General features: G+C 42.5%; 1 protein-coding gene across 8 annotated transcripts in view; it reads right to left on the minus strand.

Moving 5' to 3' along the window:
• cwf19l1 (CWF19 like cell cycle control factor 1) overlaps nt 1-15,313 on the minus strand; it is a 38,174-nt gene that overhangs the window by 8,298 nt on the left and 14,563 nt on the right. For all 8 annotated transcript variants that reach the window (XM_043713560.2, XM_043713558.2, XM_043713559.2 and 5 more), the window contains 3 exons: nt 11,167-11,246; nt 6,629-6,838; nt 6,002-6,121 (listed from right to left, as the gene is read on the minus strand). In XM_043713560.2, coding sequence (XP_043569495.1) covers nt 6,002-6,121; nt 6,629-6,838; nt 11,167-11,246 — 410 coding nt within the window. The remainder of the gene's footprint in view (nt 1-6,001; nt 6,122-6,628; nt 6,839-11,166; nt 11,247-15,313) is intronic.

The raw sequence follows: 15,313 nt of genomic DNA on the forward strand, positions 1-15,313 counted from the left end.
GTCTTCTACAATTGAGCCATTTGTGTACCCAAATGGCTAGTTCTCCCATTATTTCATACGCTCTAACTTTGCTAACAAGTCTATCATGAAGAACCTTGTCAAATGCCTTACTGAAATCCATAGAAATCATGTACACCACTCTGCCCTCAATGCTCTTTGTTACTTCTTCAAAAAACTCAATCATTTCCTGTACACAAAGCCATGTTGACTATCCCTAATCAGTCCTTGTCTTTTCAAATAGATGAACATCCTGTCCCTCAGGATTCCCTCCAACAACTTGCCCACTACCAATGTCAGGGTCAATGGTATATAGTTCCCTGGCTGTTCCTTACCACTTTTCTTAAATAGTGGCATTACATTAGCCAACTTCCAGTCTTCCGGCATCTCACCTGTGGCTATCGTTGATACAAATATCTCAGCAAGGGGCCCAGCAATTTCTTCCCCATTTTCCTACAGAGTTTCAGGGTATAGCTGATCAGGTCCAAGGGATTTATCCAACTTTATGCATTTTAAGACTTCTACCACCACCTCCTCTGTAATACGGACATGTTTCAAGATGTCACTATTTCCCCATGTTTTCTTTCTTCCACATATTTCTCCATAGTAAAAACTGATGCAAAATACTCATTTAGTATCTCCCCACCGCCCTCCCCCCAATCTCCCCCCTCCCCCCAATCTCCACATATAGGTGGCCTTGCTGATCTTTGAGCAGCCCTATTCTCTCCCTAGTTCCCCTTTTGTCCTTAATGGGTTTATAGAATCCCTTCAGATTCTCCTTAATGCTGTTTGACAAAGCTATCTCATGTTCCCTTTTTGTCCTCATGATTTCCCTCTTAAGTATACTTCTACTGCCTTTATACTCTTCTAGGGATTCATTCAATCTCTGCTGTCTATACCTGACATATGCTTCCTTCTTATTCTTAACCAAAACCTCCATTTCTCCAGTCATCCTGCATTCCCTACACCTACCAGCCTTGACCTTCACTCTAACAGGAACATACTGTCTCCAGACTCTCATGATCGTAGTGTTGAAGGCTTCCCATTTTCCAGCCGTCTCCTTACAAAGAGAACATCTGCCCCCAATCAATTTTTGAAAGCTCTTGCCTAATACCCCAAAATTGACCGTCCTCCAATTTAGAACGTTAACTTTTAGATCCGGTCTATCTTTTTCCACCACTATATGTTCAGTTATCGCAGATTTAAACAGAGAAGAAATTTGGTGAGGTCAATGAAGAAATAGTTAGGGCAAGAGTCATAGAGGTCCAACTAGTCCATGCCAACCAGATATCCCAACCCAATCTATTCCCACCTGCCAGCACCCAGCCCATATCCCACCAAACCCTCCCTATTCATATACCCATCCAGATGCCTTTCAAATGTTGCAATTGTAACCAGCCTCCACCACTTCCCCTCGCAGCTCAGCTCATTCCATATACGTACCATCCTCTGCGTGAAAAGGTTGCCCCTTAGGTCTCTTTTATATCTTTCCCCTAAACCTATGCCCCTTAGTTCTGGACTCCCCCACCCCAGGGAAAAGACTTTGTCTATTTATCCTATCCGTGCCCATCATGATTTTTTAAACCTCTATAAGGTCGCCCCTCAGCCTCCAACGTTCCAGGCAAAACAGCCCCAACCTATTCAGCCTCTCCCTACAGCTCAAATCCTCCAACCCTGGCAACATCCTTATAAACATTTACTAAACCTTTTCAAGTTTCACAACACCCTTCCGATAGGGTGCAATATTCCATTATTCCAAAAGTGGCCTAACCAATGTCCTGTACAGCTGCAACATGACCTCCCAACTCCTGTACTCAATACTCTGACCAATAAAGGAAAGCATACCAAATGCCTTCTTCACTATCCTATCTACCTACGACTTCACTTTCAAGGAGCTATGAACCTGCACTCCAAGGTCTCTTTATTCAGCAACACTTCCGAGGACTTTATTATTAAGTATAGAAGTCCTGCTAAGATTTGCTTTCCCAAAATGTAGCACTTCGCATTTATATAAATTAAACTCCAAATGCCACTTCTCAGCCCACTGGCCCATCTGATCAAGATCCCATTATAATCGGAGGTAACCTTCTTCGCTGTTCACAACACCTCCAATTTCAGTGTAATCTGCAAACTTATTGACTATACCTCTTATGCTCACATCCAAATCATTTATAGAAAATGATGAAAAGTATCTATCCTTGTGGCACTCCACTGGTCACAGGCCTCCAGTCTGTAAAACAACCCTCCACAACCACCATGTCTTCTACTTTTGAGCCAGTTCTGTATCCAAATGGCGAGTTCTCTCTGTATTCCATGAGATCTAATCTTGCTAACCAGTTGCACATGGGGAATCTTGTCAAATGCCTTACTGAAGTCCATGTGGATCACGTTCAACACTCTACCCTCATCAATCCTCTTTGTTATGTCTTTTTAAAAAAAACTCAGTCACGTTTGTGTGACAGGATTTCCCAAGCACAAAGTCATATTAACTATCCACAATCAGATTGCTTTTCCAAATACATGTACATCCTGTCCCTCAGGACACCCTCCAACAACTTGCCCATACCGACATCAGGCTCAATTGTCTATAGTTCCCTGGCTTGTTCTGACCACCTTTCTTAAACTGTGGCACCAAGTTAGCCAACCTCCAGTCTTCCAGCACTTCACCTGTGACTATCGATGATACAAATATCTCAGCAAGTGGCCCAGCAATCACTTCCTTAGCTTCCCACACAGAGTTCTAGGGTACACCTGATCAGGTGCTGGGGATTTATCCAGTTTTATGTGTTTCAAGACATCCAGCTTTTCCTCCTCTGTAATATGGACATTTTTTTCAAAATGTCACCATCTATTTCCCAACATTATATATCTTCCATGTCCTTTTCCACAGTAAAGGCTATTACACAATACTCATTTAGTATTAGCAAGTTTTGAGAAGATTTGTAGTTCAGGTTGAGGTTCTGGACGTAGGTTTGCTCGCTGAGCTGGAAGGTTCATGTTCAGACGTTTCGTCACCATACTAGGTAACATCTTCGGTGAGCATCCGGATGAAGCACTGCTGATGATTCCTTCTTTCTATTTGTACATTTGGGTTTCTTTGGGTTGGTGATGTCATTTCCTGTTCCTTTTCTGAAGGGGTGGTAAATGGGGTGCAAGTCAATGTGTTTGTTGATAAATAGAATGCAGGAATCATCAGCAGTGCTCCGGAGGCTCACTGAAGATGTTACTGGTGAAGAATTTTACCTCCTCACTCTCCATTAGTGTCGTACCGGAGGATTGGAATGAGGTGAACGTTGTTCCTCTTTTCAAGAAGGGTAATAGGGAAACCCCTGGCAATTACAGATCAGTCAGTCAGTCAGTCTTACGTCTGTGTTCAGCAAAGTTCTGGAAAGAATTCTGAGGGATAGGATTTATGACTATTTGGAAAAGCAGTGTGATTAAAGGCAGTCAGCATGGCTTTGAGGGACAGGTCGTGCATCACAAATCTCACTGTTCTTTGAGGAGGTGTCAAGACAGGTCGACGAAGGTGGAGCAGTGGATGTGGTGTATCTGGACTTCAGTAAGTCATTTGATAAGATTCCCCATGGTAGGCTCATTCATGAAGTCAGGAAATATGGGATACAGGGAGATTTGGTTATCTGGATTCAGAATTGGTTGTCTGATAGAAGGCAAAGAGTGATTATAGATGGAAAGTATTCTACCTGGAGGTCAGTGTTGAGTGGGGTCCCGCTGGACTCTGTTTTTGTCTCTATTCTTTGTAGTTGTTATAAATGACTTGGATGAGGAGTGGCTTAGTAAATTTGCAAATGACACAAAGGTTGGAAGTGCCATCCATAGTATCGAGGGCTATTGCAGGCTGCAGCACGACAAACAGGATGCAGAGGTGGGCTTAGAAATGGCAGATGGAGTTCAACCTGGATAAGTGTGAAGTGATGCATTTTGGAAGGTTGAACTTGAAAGCTGAATACAGGATTAAAGACAGGATTCTTGGCAGTGTGGAGGAACAGAGGAACCTTGGTGTGCAAGTACATAGATCCCTCAAAGTTGTGGATAGGGTTGTTAAGAAAGCATATGGTGTTTTGGCTTCCATTAACAGGGGGATGGAGTTTAAGAGCCACAAGGCTTTGCTACAGCTCTACAAGTCCCTGGTGAGACCAGACTTGGAACACTGTCAGTTGTGGTCACCCTACTTTCGGAAAGATAGAGGCTTTGGAGAGAGTGCAAAGGAGGTTTACCAGGATGCTGCCTGGACTGGACAGCTTGTCATACTAAGCTCAGACTTTTCTCTCTGGAGAGGAGGAGGAAGAGAGGTGACTTGATTGAGGTATACAAGGTAATGAGAGGAATGAATAGAGTCAATAACCAGAGACTTTTCCCCAGGGCAGGACTGACTAGCACGTGGGGTCATAGTTTTAAGATATTAGGAAAAAGATATAGAAGGGACGTCAGAGGAAGGTTCTTTATGCAGAGAGTTGTGAATTCATGGAATGCGTTGCCAGCAGTAGTCGTGGAAACAGAGTCATTAGGGACATTTAAGCGACTGCTGGACATGCACATGGATAGAGTGAGTTGAGGGGTGTGTAGGTTATTTTATTTTACATTAGGATTAACCCTCAGCACAACATCATGGGCCAAAGGGCCTGTTTTGTGCTGTACTTTTCCATGTTCTATGTTAACTAGTATGGTGATGAAACGTCTGAAAATGAACCTTCCAGCTCAGCGAGCAAACCAACATCCATGCACGTTTAGTATCTCCTCCATCACCTGCGGCTCCACACAAAGGCTGTGTTGCTGATATTTGAGGTGCCCCTATTCTCTCCCCAGTTACCCTTTTGTCCTTAATGTGTTTGTAAATTCCCTTTGGATTTTCCTTAACCCTATTTGCCAAAGCTATCCCATGTCCCCTTTTTGCCCTCCCGATTTCTCTCAAAGTATACTCCTACTGCCTTTATACTCTAAGGATTAATTCGATCTATCTTGTCTATACCTGAAATATGCTTCCTTCTTTTTCTTAACCAAACCTCAATTTCTTTAGCCATCCAACATTCCCTACTCCTACCAGCCTTTCCTTTCACGCTAACAGGAATATATTGTCTCTGGACTCTCGTTATCTCATTTCTGAAGGCCTCCCATTTTCCAGCCATCTTTTTATCTGCGAACATCTGCCCCAAATCAGCTTTTGAAAGTTCTTGTCTGATACCGTCAAAATTAGTCTTCCTCCAATTTAGAACTTCAATTTTTAGATCTGGTCTATCCTTCTCCATCATTATTCTAAAATTGATAGAACTATGGTCGCCGGCACCCTCACTGACACCTCAGTCACCTGCCCTGCCTTATTTCCCAAGAGTAGGTCATCGCTAGTAGGTACATCCACATTTTGAATCAGAAATATCTCTTGTCCACACTTAAATTCTCCTCCATCTAAACCCTTAACACATTGGCAGTCCCAGTCTATGTTTGGAAAGTTAAAATCCTCTACAATAACCAACCTTCTTATAGCTAACTGAAATCTCCTTACAAATTTGTTTCTCAATTCCTCGTTGATTATTAGAGATGGGAAAGGCCTAAAACATGATGAAAAGGTACACTGGTGAAAATTTTAAAGAGAGCTGGATTTGAAGGCAAATGGGTGACTGGTGATGAAAATAGGCAATCAGCATTGTGATAACCTTCAGGTAAAAAAGAAGCCAAGGGAATGGAAAGAGTGCACACAATGCATTTTGAAAACAATGCAAGTATAGTTTGGAGACTGAATTTTTAGTTAACTTAAATGTGCAGACAAAGAAATTGAAAAAAGTACAATACCACATGATAGTGCACTTATCTATTCTGAAGTCAGGCAGCTTATCCAACCCTTTAGCATTGACTATTTTGTATAAAATTTTCAGATGTAGCCTTGATAGACCACTTAGAAATTTTTTGTTCATCAATTGTTTATGGCTCCATGGCAAAAATAAGATTGCTTGTGTCTTTTGAGTTACTGAAGTACATTAAATAAACTCACTTGTTTGAGATCAGAATGTTCAGGGATCTCCAATAGCTCCATCCTCTGTTCCTCTGCTTGTACAATAAAAGCTTCTTTAATGTCCTCAGTTGTACAACTTTGGATAGGTACAGGAACCACCTGAATGAAAATGGAAAGTGTCACTCCGAACTAATTGCAGTTACCATCAAAACAGTTTACACAAAAGTCAGATATTTTGGATTTTGTATAGATTAATCTAAAAATAATTAGAAAAAAAAGACATCATTGGGATATTGGTTCCCTCAGGAAAACTCATCATCATACCAGATGAGACAACATCTGGGATTATTTCAGACTTAAACTAATGAAAAAAAGAGCATTTGCTGTGTGAGCTGAAAGTGTTAAATAACAGAAGGACTTGATAGTTTTTCACAACAAAGTTTCCAACTCAATATTATTGTTTGTGGAGACTGTAGGACTGGTCTGGTACTTCTAAAACCAACCGATTTAAGATCAACCACATGTAAACATCAAATCTTAAATGCTCCTTGGATGAGAACAAATGATTCATGTTTCAAATCAACATATGCTGCTATTTTGAAAGTGGAACTTTGTCTATTGAAAATTCAAGGTTTCACTCAAATATTTGATGTGACAAGAAATTACCTGCAACTGTAGGTGCTGACTCCTGTAGTTTCTTTCAAACATTACAAACCTTTTCCCAATGCTCTTGTAAAACTTTTTCAAAGCCAGTTTATACTTCTGTACTTCTTCTATGACTTCTGAAGGAAGCTCTACCACTGACTGGTGGTGCCCAATAGGTAAAATGAGTACGTGATCAGGGGTTAAGCTACCTTTTGCAAGGGCAATATAACACTGTAAAACAAAAAACTTACAATCATTTAAGCTGATAAATTATCTTCTAAAAATACTTTTATGCAATGCAAATATTATATGTATATTGATGAAGTCATCCTGCAGAAAATCACAGTAAGCATGCATGTCATTTTTCAGTGCTCAGTTCCCTCGTGTGCAAGATTGTTGGCTATTTTTAGAGGCATTATCTTTTCTTCTTTCATACGATGCAGGTGCCACTGACAAAACCTGCAGATGTTTCCCATCCACTACTTCCTTAGAAAAGGTGGCAGTCAGTTGTCTTCTTGAACAACCATAAATTTATTTAGCATAGGGACTCTACAGAGCTGATGGGGGAAGGCATGAGGGGTTTGGTGGAGAGCACGTTCTTCAGCCATAGGGATTTAAGCCACACAGATAGGATCTTGATCAGTAAGGGGATTAAAGGTTATGTGGAGAAGGCAGGAGAATGGGATTGAGAAACACATCAGCCATGATTGAATGGCAGGTCTGCGTCTGTATCTATGGTCTTACGGTCCCACAGTGACATAACTCTAAATCAGGAAGGTGTGTACCTTGGAACATGTAGTGTTCCTATGCTTCTGCTGTTCTTGCCCTTCTTGGTGGTTAGAAATCATGGTTTTAGAAAGTGCTGAAGTTGTTTTGACAAGTTACTTGTCAATGCAGCTCTAATATAGTACATCTTCCTGCTACCATGCATTGGCACATGAGGGAGTAAATACTTGAATAATGGTGGATGTCTTTTTTTTTATTTTTTAAATTAATTCATGGGATGAGGCCATTTCTGGCTTGGCCAACATTTATTGCTGAGCCCTAACTGCCAAAGGGTTACTACCTGGCCTGGCAGCAGAGCCCAGGACTCCTGGTTGCAGCGAGAGAGTAGGTTTCGCACGGGAACCGGTTCTGGCAGTGATCGCTACCATGTGGGCCCACTAGCAAAAAGATGGCACCTAAAAAGTGGTGATTCCTATGTTGGTTGGTCTGACTCAGGTGGCAGTGAGGTAGCGTTTGCGGGGTGGTGGCACAGGTATTGTGGGTGAGTTGGTTCAGGGCTCATGGTAGAAGCAGCAGAACAAAGACAGACTTTCAGTTATAGCTTTTCATTCTTAAACTATTCAAAATGCCACTCGACTGTGGCAACAGTCAAAGCTTTTCACGTATTTTACCGTATTATTCACTGTAAAACGCTGTGATAATAAATCATTAGACTCTTAATTCCATATTTTTTACTGAATTCATATTTCATGATCTACCATGGTGGAGTATGAACCCTAGCAACCAGAACGATACCTGGGGTCTCTGAATTAGCAGTCCAGCAATAATACCACTGGGCCATCACCACCTCGGTACCAATCAATTGGTCTGCTCTGCCCTGCATAAATGTCAAACTTGTGTGTTGTTGGAGCTGCAGGTGGAGGGTGCTCATCTAGGCAGGTGGAAGGTGTTCCATCATTTTCCTGACTTGCACCTTGTAGATGTGTGGACAGACTTTGAGGAGTCAGGAGATAACCCATCTCACGAATTCCCTGATCTTTTAATGACTGGCCCTGTTCCGTTTCAATGATAACCAAGCCAGGACATCGATTCTAAGGGATTCAGTGACATAGAACATAGAATGTTACAGCGCAGTATACGCCCTTCGGCCTTCAATGTTGCGCCGACCAGCAAAATTAATCTGATGCCCATCTAACCTACAGCATTCCATTATTATCCATATGTATGTCCAATGCCCATTTAAATGCTCTTAACGTCAGCGAGACAACTACTGTTGCAGGCAGACTGTTCCACGCCCCTACTATTCTCCAAGTAAAAAACTACCCAAATATATCTGTCCTAAATCTATGACCCCTCAATTTAAAGCTATGTCCCCTCATGTTAGCCTTCACCATTTGAGGTAAATGGCTCTTATCTAATCCTGACTACTTTATACATCTCGATTAACTCACCTCTTAACCTTCTTCTCTCCAACGAAATCAGCCGTAATTTCCTCAGTCTTTCCTTGTAAGACCTTCCTTCCATACCAGGCAACATCCTAGTAAATCACCTCTGAACCCTTTCCAAAGCTTCCACATCCTTCCTATAATGCGGTGACCAGAACTGCACGGAGTACTCCAAGTGTGGCCTTACCAGTGTCTTGTACAGCTGAAGCATGACCTTGTGGCTTCAAATCTCAATCCCGCTACCAATAAACGCCAACACACCATATGCCTTAACAACACTATCAACCTGGCTGGCAACCTTCAGGGATTTATGCATCTGGACACGCATCTCTCGGTTCATTCACACTGCCAAGAATTTTACCATTAGCCCAGTACTCTGCATTCCTGTTACTTCTTCTGAAGTGAACTACTTTACATTTTTCTGCATTAAACTCCATTTGCCACTTCTCAGCCCAGCTCTGCACCTTATCCACGTCCCCCTGTAACCCACAACAACCTTCGGCACTAACCACAACTCTGCCTACCTTAGTGTCATCTGCAAAGTTACTAACCCACCCTTCTACGCCCACTTCCAAATCATTTTTAAAAATGACAAACAGCTTGGCCCCACAAGAGATCCTTGCGGCACACCAGTGGTAACTGAGTTCCATGATGAACATTTCCCATCAACCACCACCCTCTGTCTTTTTTCAGCCAGGCAATTTCTGATTCAAACCACTAAATCACCTTCAATCCCGAAACTCCTTACTCTGTGCAATAGCCTACTGTGTGGAACCTTATCAAATGGCTTGCTGAAGTCCATATACACCACATCAACTGCCTTACCTTCATCCACCTGTTTTGGCACCTTCTCGGAGAACTCAATAAGGTTAGTGAGGCACGACCAACCCTTCACAAAACCGTGTTGATCATCCCTAATCAAATTATTCTGTTCCAAATGATTATAAATCCTACCTCTCATAACCTTTTCCAATGCCTTACCCACAACCAAAGTAAGGCTCATTGGCCTGTCATTTACCAGGGTTGTCCTGACTCCCCTTCTTAAACAAGGGAACAACATTTGCCATCCTCCAGTCTTCTGGCACTACTCCTGTCAACAAATATGACACAAAGATCATGAGTCTCGTTTCCACAAAACCTCCCATCTGTCCCCCTAACTATGGAGTCCCCAATGACTAAAGCTCTGCTCCTCTTTCCCCTTCCACTCTGAGCAAAGGACAGACTGTGCCAGAAACCGGCGCCCCATTACTTACCCCTGGTAAATCACACCCCCCAAACAGTATCCAAAAACAGTATACTTGTTATTAAGACCATAAGACATAGGAGCGGAAGTAAGGCCATTCAGCCCATTGAGTCCACTCTGCCATTCAATCATGGCTGATGGGCATTTCAACTCCACCTACCCGCATTCTCCCCGTAGCCCTTAATTCCTTGAGGGGAATTGAGGGGAACCACCACAGGAGTTCCTTGCACACCTGCCAGTTCCCTTTCCTACCCCTGACGGTAACCCATCTATCTTCATCACGTGGCTGTGGAGTAACTAACTCCCTGTAACTGCACTCAATAACCCCCTCAGACTCTTGAATGATCTGAAGTTCATCCAGTTTCAATTCTCTAACACGGTACTTGAGGAGCTGGATTTGGTGCATTTCCCACAAATGAAGTCAGCAGGGACACTAGAGGTGACCCTTACCTCCATATACTGCAGGAAGAACATTCAACTGCCCTAACCTCCGTTCCCACCATTCTAAATTCCCAAATAGACTGCCGGAAACAAAAACAAATGAAACAAAAAAGAAGACACTTGTCACCTTACCAATGGATGCACAGAACTTTTGTTTGGTTAGAGGAGGAGGATGGGTGGAAGACATTACCCGTGTAGCGTTTCATGTAAAGCAACTGCTCAAATATGTGACCTCGTGACTTTTCCGACTGCGTCCAGGAACTGAAAAAAACTGGAACTAAACTATATGCTCACGTATCCCGACGGGCTCCGCTGCTCCCTGGAGACCTCGTAGTACCATTGAATGTCAAGGGAAGATTTGTTCGTTACTGATCAAGCCAAGCTGGAATTATGTCTAGGTCTTGCAGCATATTTGTACAAACTATTTCAGTGTCTCATGAGCTGTGGATAGTACTGAACCTTAGATTCATTAGGTTTTAATTTGTGAATGTGACTGCCAGTGGTGTAATACACAAGAATGGTGTTAACAAATCAAGATGCAGCACTAGTAATTAATTTTATCTGATCTTGCCAGAAATGCTACAAGGTTGCTTATGTAATTGAAACCAGTGTTTTGAACACTTTTGTAATCTAGTAGCAACCAATGCTCAAAATTTATGCTTTCTAACCAAAAGGAAATACTCAAATGGACATATAGTACTTACATGTGTACCAATACTGATAACCAAGTGCTTTTCTACTTCGGGACTAGCAAGGCAGAACCAGCAAGGACCTGTGGGCTGAGCTACAAGAACAAACACAAAGTTTCAGATGTGTACTTCACGTTACACCAAGTACTTTTTTTTATAAACTGAGAACAATGAGCATCTTTAATTTGGAAAATGAAAAATAAATTCATAAAGTACATTCAGTGAGTTTTAGAAATTTATTGGAATGCGTACAATGTGAAAGCAGGCCATTTGGTCCACAGAGTCCACATCGACTCCCTCCAAAGAGCATCCCATCCGGAGCCAACCCCTACCCTATCCCTGGAAACCTGCATTTCCCATGGCTAATCCACCTAGCCTATGCATCCCTGAACACTATGGGCAATTTTCTATTTAAAAGCATGGCCAATTCACCTCGCCTGCACATCTTCTGGACTGAAGGGGAAACTGGAGCACCCAGAGCAAACCCACACAGACACAGGGAGAATGTGTAAATACCACACAGAATCATAGAGATGTACAGCACAGAAACAGACCCATTGAATACAGGGAGAACTAGCCATCTGGATACAGAACTGGCTCAAAGGGAGAAGACAGAAGGTGGTGGTGGTGGGTGGTTTCTTTTCAGACTGGAGGCCTGTGATCAATGGTGTGTCACAAGGATCGGTGCTGGGTCCACTGTTTTTAGTCATTTATATTAATGATTAGGGCGTGAACATAGGAGGTATACAGAGGAACCTCGATGTTGGACAGGGGTGGAGGGGTTGGCAGGGGACAGTGTTGGATGGTGGCGGGGTGCGAGACTCGTGTGTGGTGTGCTGCTGCCTCATATCCCGATCGGAGAGCAGACTTAAAAAACTCCGAGCCCCAGTGGAAGGGCCTTTAAATCAATAAACTGAATAATCAAATTATCCAAACGAAATAGTGCCCACCCACCTCGCTAGGATAATCGAGGTTCCTCTTTAGTAATTTTGCAGATGACACCAAAATTGGAGGTGTACTGGATAACGAAGAAGGTTACCTCAGATTACAATGGGATCTTGATCAGATGGGCCAATGGGGCCGAGGAGTGGCAGATGGAGTTCAATTTAGTTAGTTAATTATTGGAAAAGCCAATACACTTAATGGTAAGGTCCTGGGGAGTGTTGCTAAACAAAGAGACTCTGGAGTGCAGGTTCATAGTTCCTTGAAAGTAGAATCACAGGAAGATAAGATAGTGAAGAAGGCATTTGATACGCCTTCCTTAGTTGGTCAGAGCATTGAGTATAAGAGTTGAAAGGTCATGTTGCAGCTGTACAGGACACTGGTTTGACAATATTTTGGAATATTGTGTGGAATTCTGGGTCTCCTTTCTATCGGAAGGATCTTGTCAAACTTGGAAGGGTTCAGAAAAGATTTACATGGATGTTGCCAGGGTTGGAGGATTTGAGCTATAGGGAGAGGTTGAATAGGCTGGGGCTATTTTCCCTGGAGTGTCGGAGGCTGACAGGTGACCTTATAGAGGTTTATAAAATCATAGGGCATGCACAGGATAAATAGACAAGGTATTTTCCTTGGGATGGGGGAGTCCAGAGTTAGAGGGCATAGGTTTAGGTTGAAGGGAAAGCTTGGGACCTAAGGGGCAACTTTTTCCACACAGAGAGTGGTACCTGTATGGAATGCGCTGCCAGAGGATGTGGTGGAGGCTCGTACAACCCCAGCATTTAAAAGGCATCTGGATGGGTACATGAATAGGAAGGGTTTGGAGGGATATGGGCCAAGTGCAAGCAAATGGGACTAGATTAGGTTAGGATATCTGGTTGGCATGGACGAGTTAGACTGAAGGATCACCCAAAGGTGGAAGTGAAACCCAGCTCCCTGGTGCTGTGAGATAGCACTGTTAACCACTGAGCCTCCATGCCGCCCATTTGAAAGCTTAATTTATGTATGCAACTGTATATACATGTTAAGCTTCCCTGTACTGCTTCCCCATAGAACAGTATTACTACTTTTACACTGGATAGGCAGTGATCATAGAAAGGCAGTTACAATTGCTGTACCTGACTACTATCCATTGCTTCCTCTGGAAATGAGACAAATATAGGACGGGTTTTGAGATCCTCCTCCTCTCATTCTGTCAATGCAACAGCTTATTAGCACTCAATTCTACAGACAAAATTGGCTACTTAATGAGACAAAACAGCTTTGCTAATGGAATTTCACCTCAATGAATCAAACATGTTCAATAAAGGTTAGTGAATAAGAGAACTGAAGAGATCCACAGAAATGACTGAATGGTCAGACACAACTAAGAGTATATTTGAATAATCCTCAACTTTTGAGAAAGCAATTTAATTGCAATGTCTCAAGACACCTCTTATTTACTTCCTGCATAGCATATATTCCTTCCGGTTCAAACTTCTCCATGTTACAGGAGAATGAGCGCACAAGTGAGTGTGTGCACGTGAGTGCAGAGTTACAGAGTGAAAAAAAGTCCACTAATCAGCTTTACAAATCATACGTAATAATAATGAAGGTTTTCTTGAAGAAACAAGGATGTGTATAAGACATCTAATTTCAGAGATTATATTCCGCCCATTAAAATTTTACACTTTGATGCGTTTAATACAAAGGCAGTGTTGTATGATGCTTAAATCCACCATTCTATTTCCTATTGCAATAAAACAGACTGGTTAGTAAGGCTAGATCAAATGGGATTCAGGTAGAGACAGCCAATTGGATACAATGTTGGCTTAATGGTAGAAGATGGGATGGTAGAAGGTTATTATTCGGGCTGAAGGCCTATGACCAACAGTGTGCCACAGCATTGGTTCTGGGTCCACTGTTGTTCGTCATTTATAGGAGTTATGGTTACTAAGTTTGCAACGATACCAAAATTGGAGGTGTAGTGGACAGCGAAGAAGGTTACCCAAGAGAACATTGAGATCTTGATCAGATATGTCAATGGCAAATGGTATTTAATTTAGATAAATGTGAGATATTTTATTTTGGTAAGGCAAACCAGAGCAAGTTTTATACAGTTAAATGGTAGGGCCCTGGGAAGTACTGTTGAACAAAGGGACCGAGGGGTGCACGTTCATAGTTCCTCGAAAGTAGAATTGTAGGTAGACAAGATGGTGAAGGCGTCATTTGGCGTGATTGCCTTTATTGGTCAGAGGATGGAATAGAAGTTGGGACATCATGTTGTGGCTGTACAAGACTTTTAGAATACTGCATACAATTTTGGTTTCCCTGCTATGGGAAAGATGTTGTTAAACTAAATGGGACTGGAGTATTTGAGGGAGAGGCTGGGACTTTTCTCTCAGAGGATCAGAGCCTGAGGGGGTGACCCTATAGAGGTATATAAAATCATGAGGAGCACAGATAGGCTGAATAGCCAAGATATTTTTCCAAGGATCGGGGAGTCCAAAACTAAACGGGCATTGTTAAAGGCGACAGGGGAAAGATTTGGGAGACACCTGAGGGGCAACTGTTTCTCACAGAAGTGGTTTGTATCTGGAATAAACTGCCAGAAGTAGTGGTAGAGCTGGGTACAATTACAACATTTAAAAGACATTTTTAACAGGTACAAGAGGAGGAAAGGTTTAGAGAGATTATGGGTAAAAGTAAGCAAAGTGAATAGTTTTAGCGTATTATGCCCATGGATGTTCGCCAGTTTTGAGAAGATTTGTAGCTCAGATTGAGGTTCTGGATGTAGGTTTGCTCACTACGTGAACCTTCCAGCTCAGCAAGCAAACCTCCATCCAGCAAAGGGAGTAGTTCAGTTTAGGATATCTGGACGAGTTGGACCAAAGGGCCTGTTTCTGTCTTGTGTGACTCTAGAAATGAGATGACCACCATCCTCTACTACAGTGGAATCTGGACTCTCCACCAGTGTGACATCAAGATCCTTAGTGCTTCCACCAGTGGTGCCTTCATTGGACCATGGGGATCAATTAAGAGGGTCACTGGAATAACACATGCATCCGTTGTCAAACTGCATCTAATAGCATCAAGCCCAGCTCCTGAAAAATCAACTCCAATGGATCAGCCATTGAGTCCAGATGCCTGAAAACTGTCTCCAACAGCAACTTCACTTCTACCAGCTCTTAGCTAGACAATGCATAAAGGCCTGCCAAAGGAAAGCGTATAAGGATATACTCAA

This window comes from Chiloscyllium plagiosum, unplaced genomic scaffold, assembly GCF_037043375.1.
Source record: "Chiloscyllium plagiosum isolate Xiang-an unplaced genomic scaffold, Cpla_swu_hap1 HiC_scaffold_23, whole genome shotgun sequence".
NCBI classification, from domain to species: Eukaryota; Metazoa; Chordata; class Chondrichthyes; order Orectolobiformes; family Hemiscylliidae; genus Chiloscyllium; species Chiloscyllium plagiosum.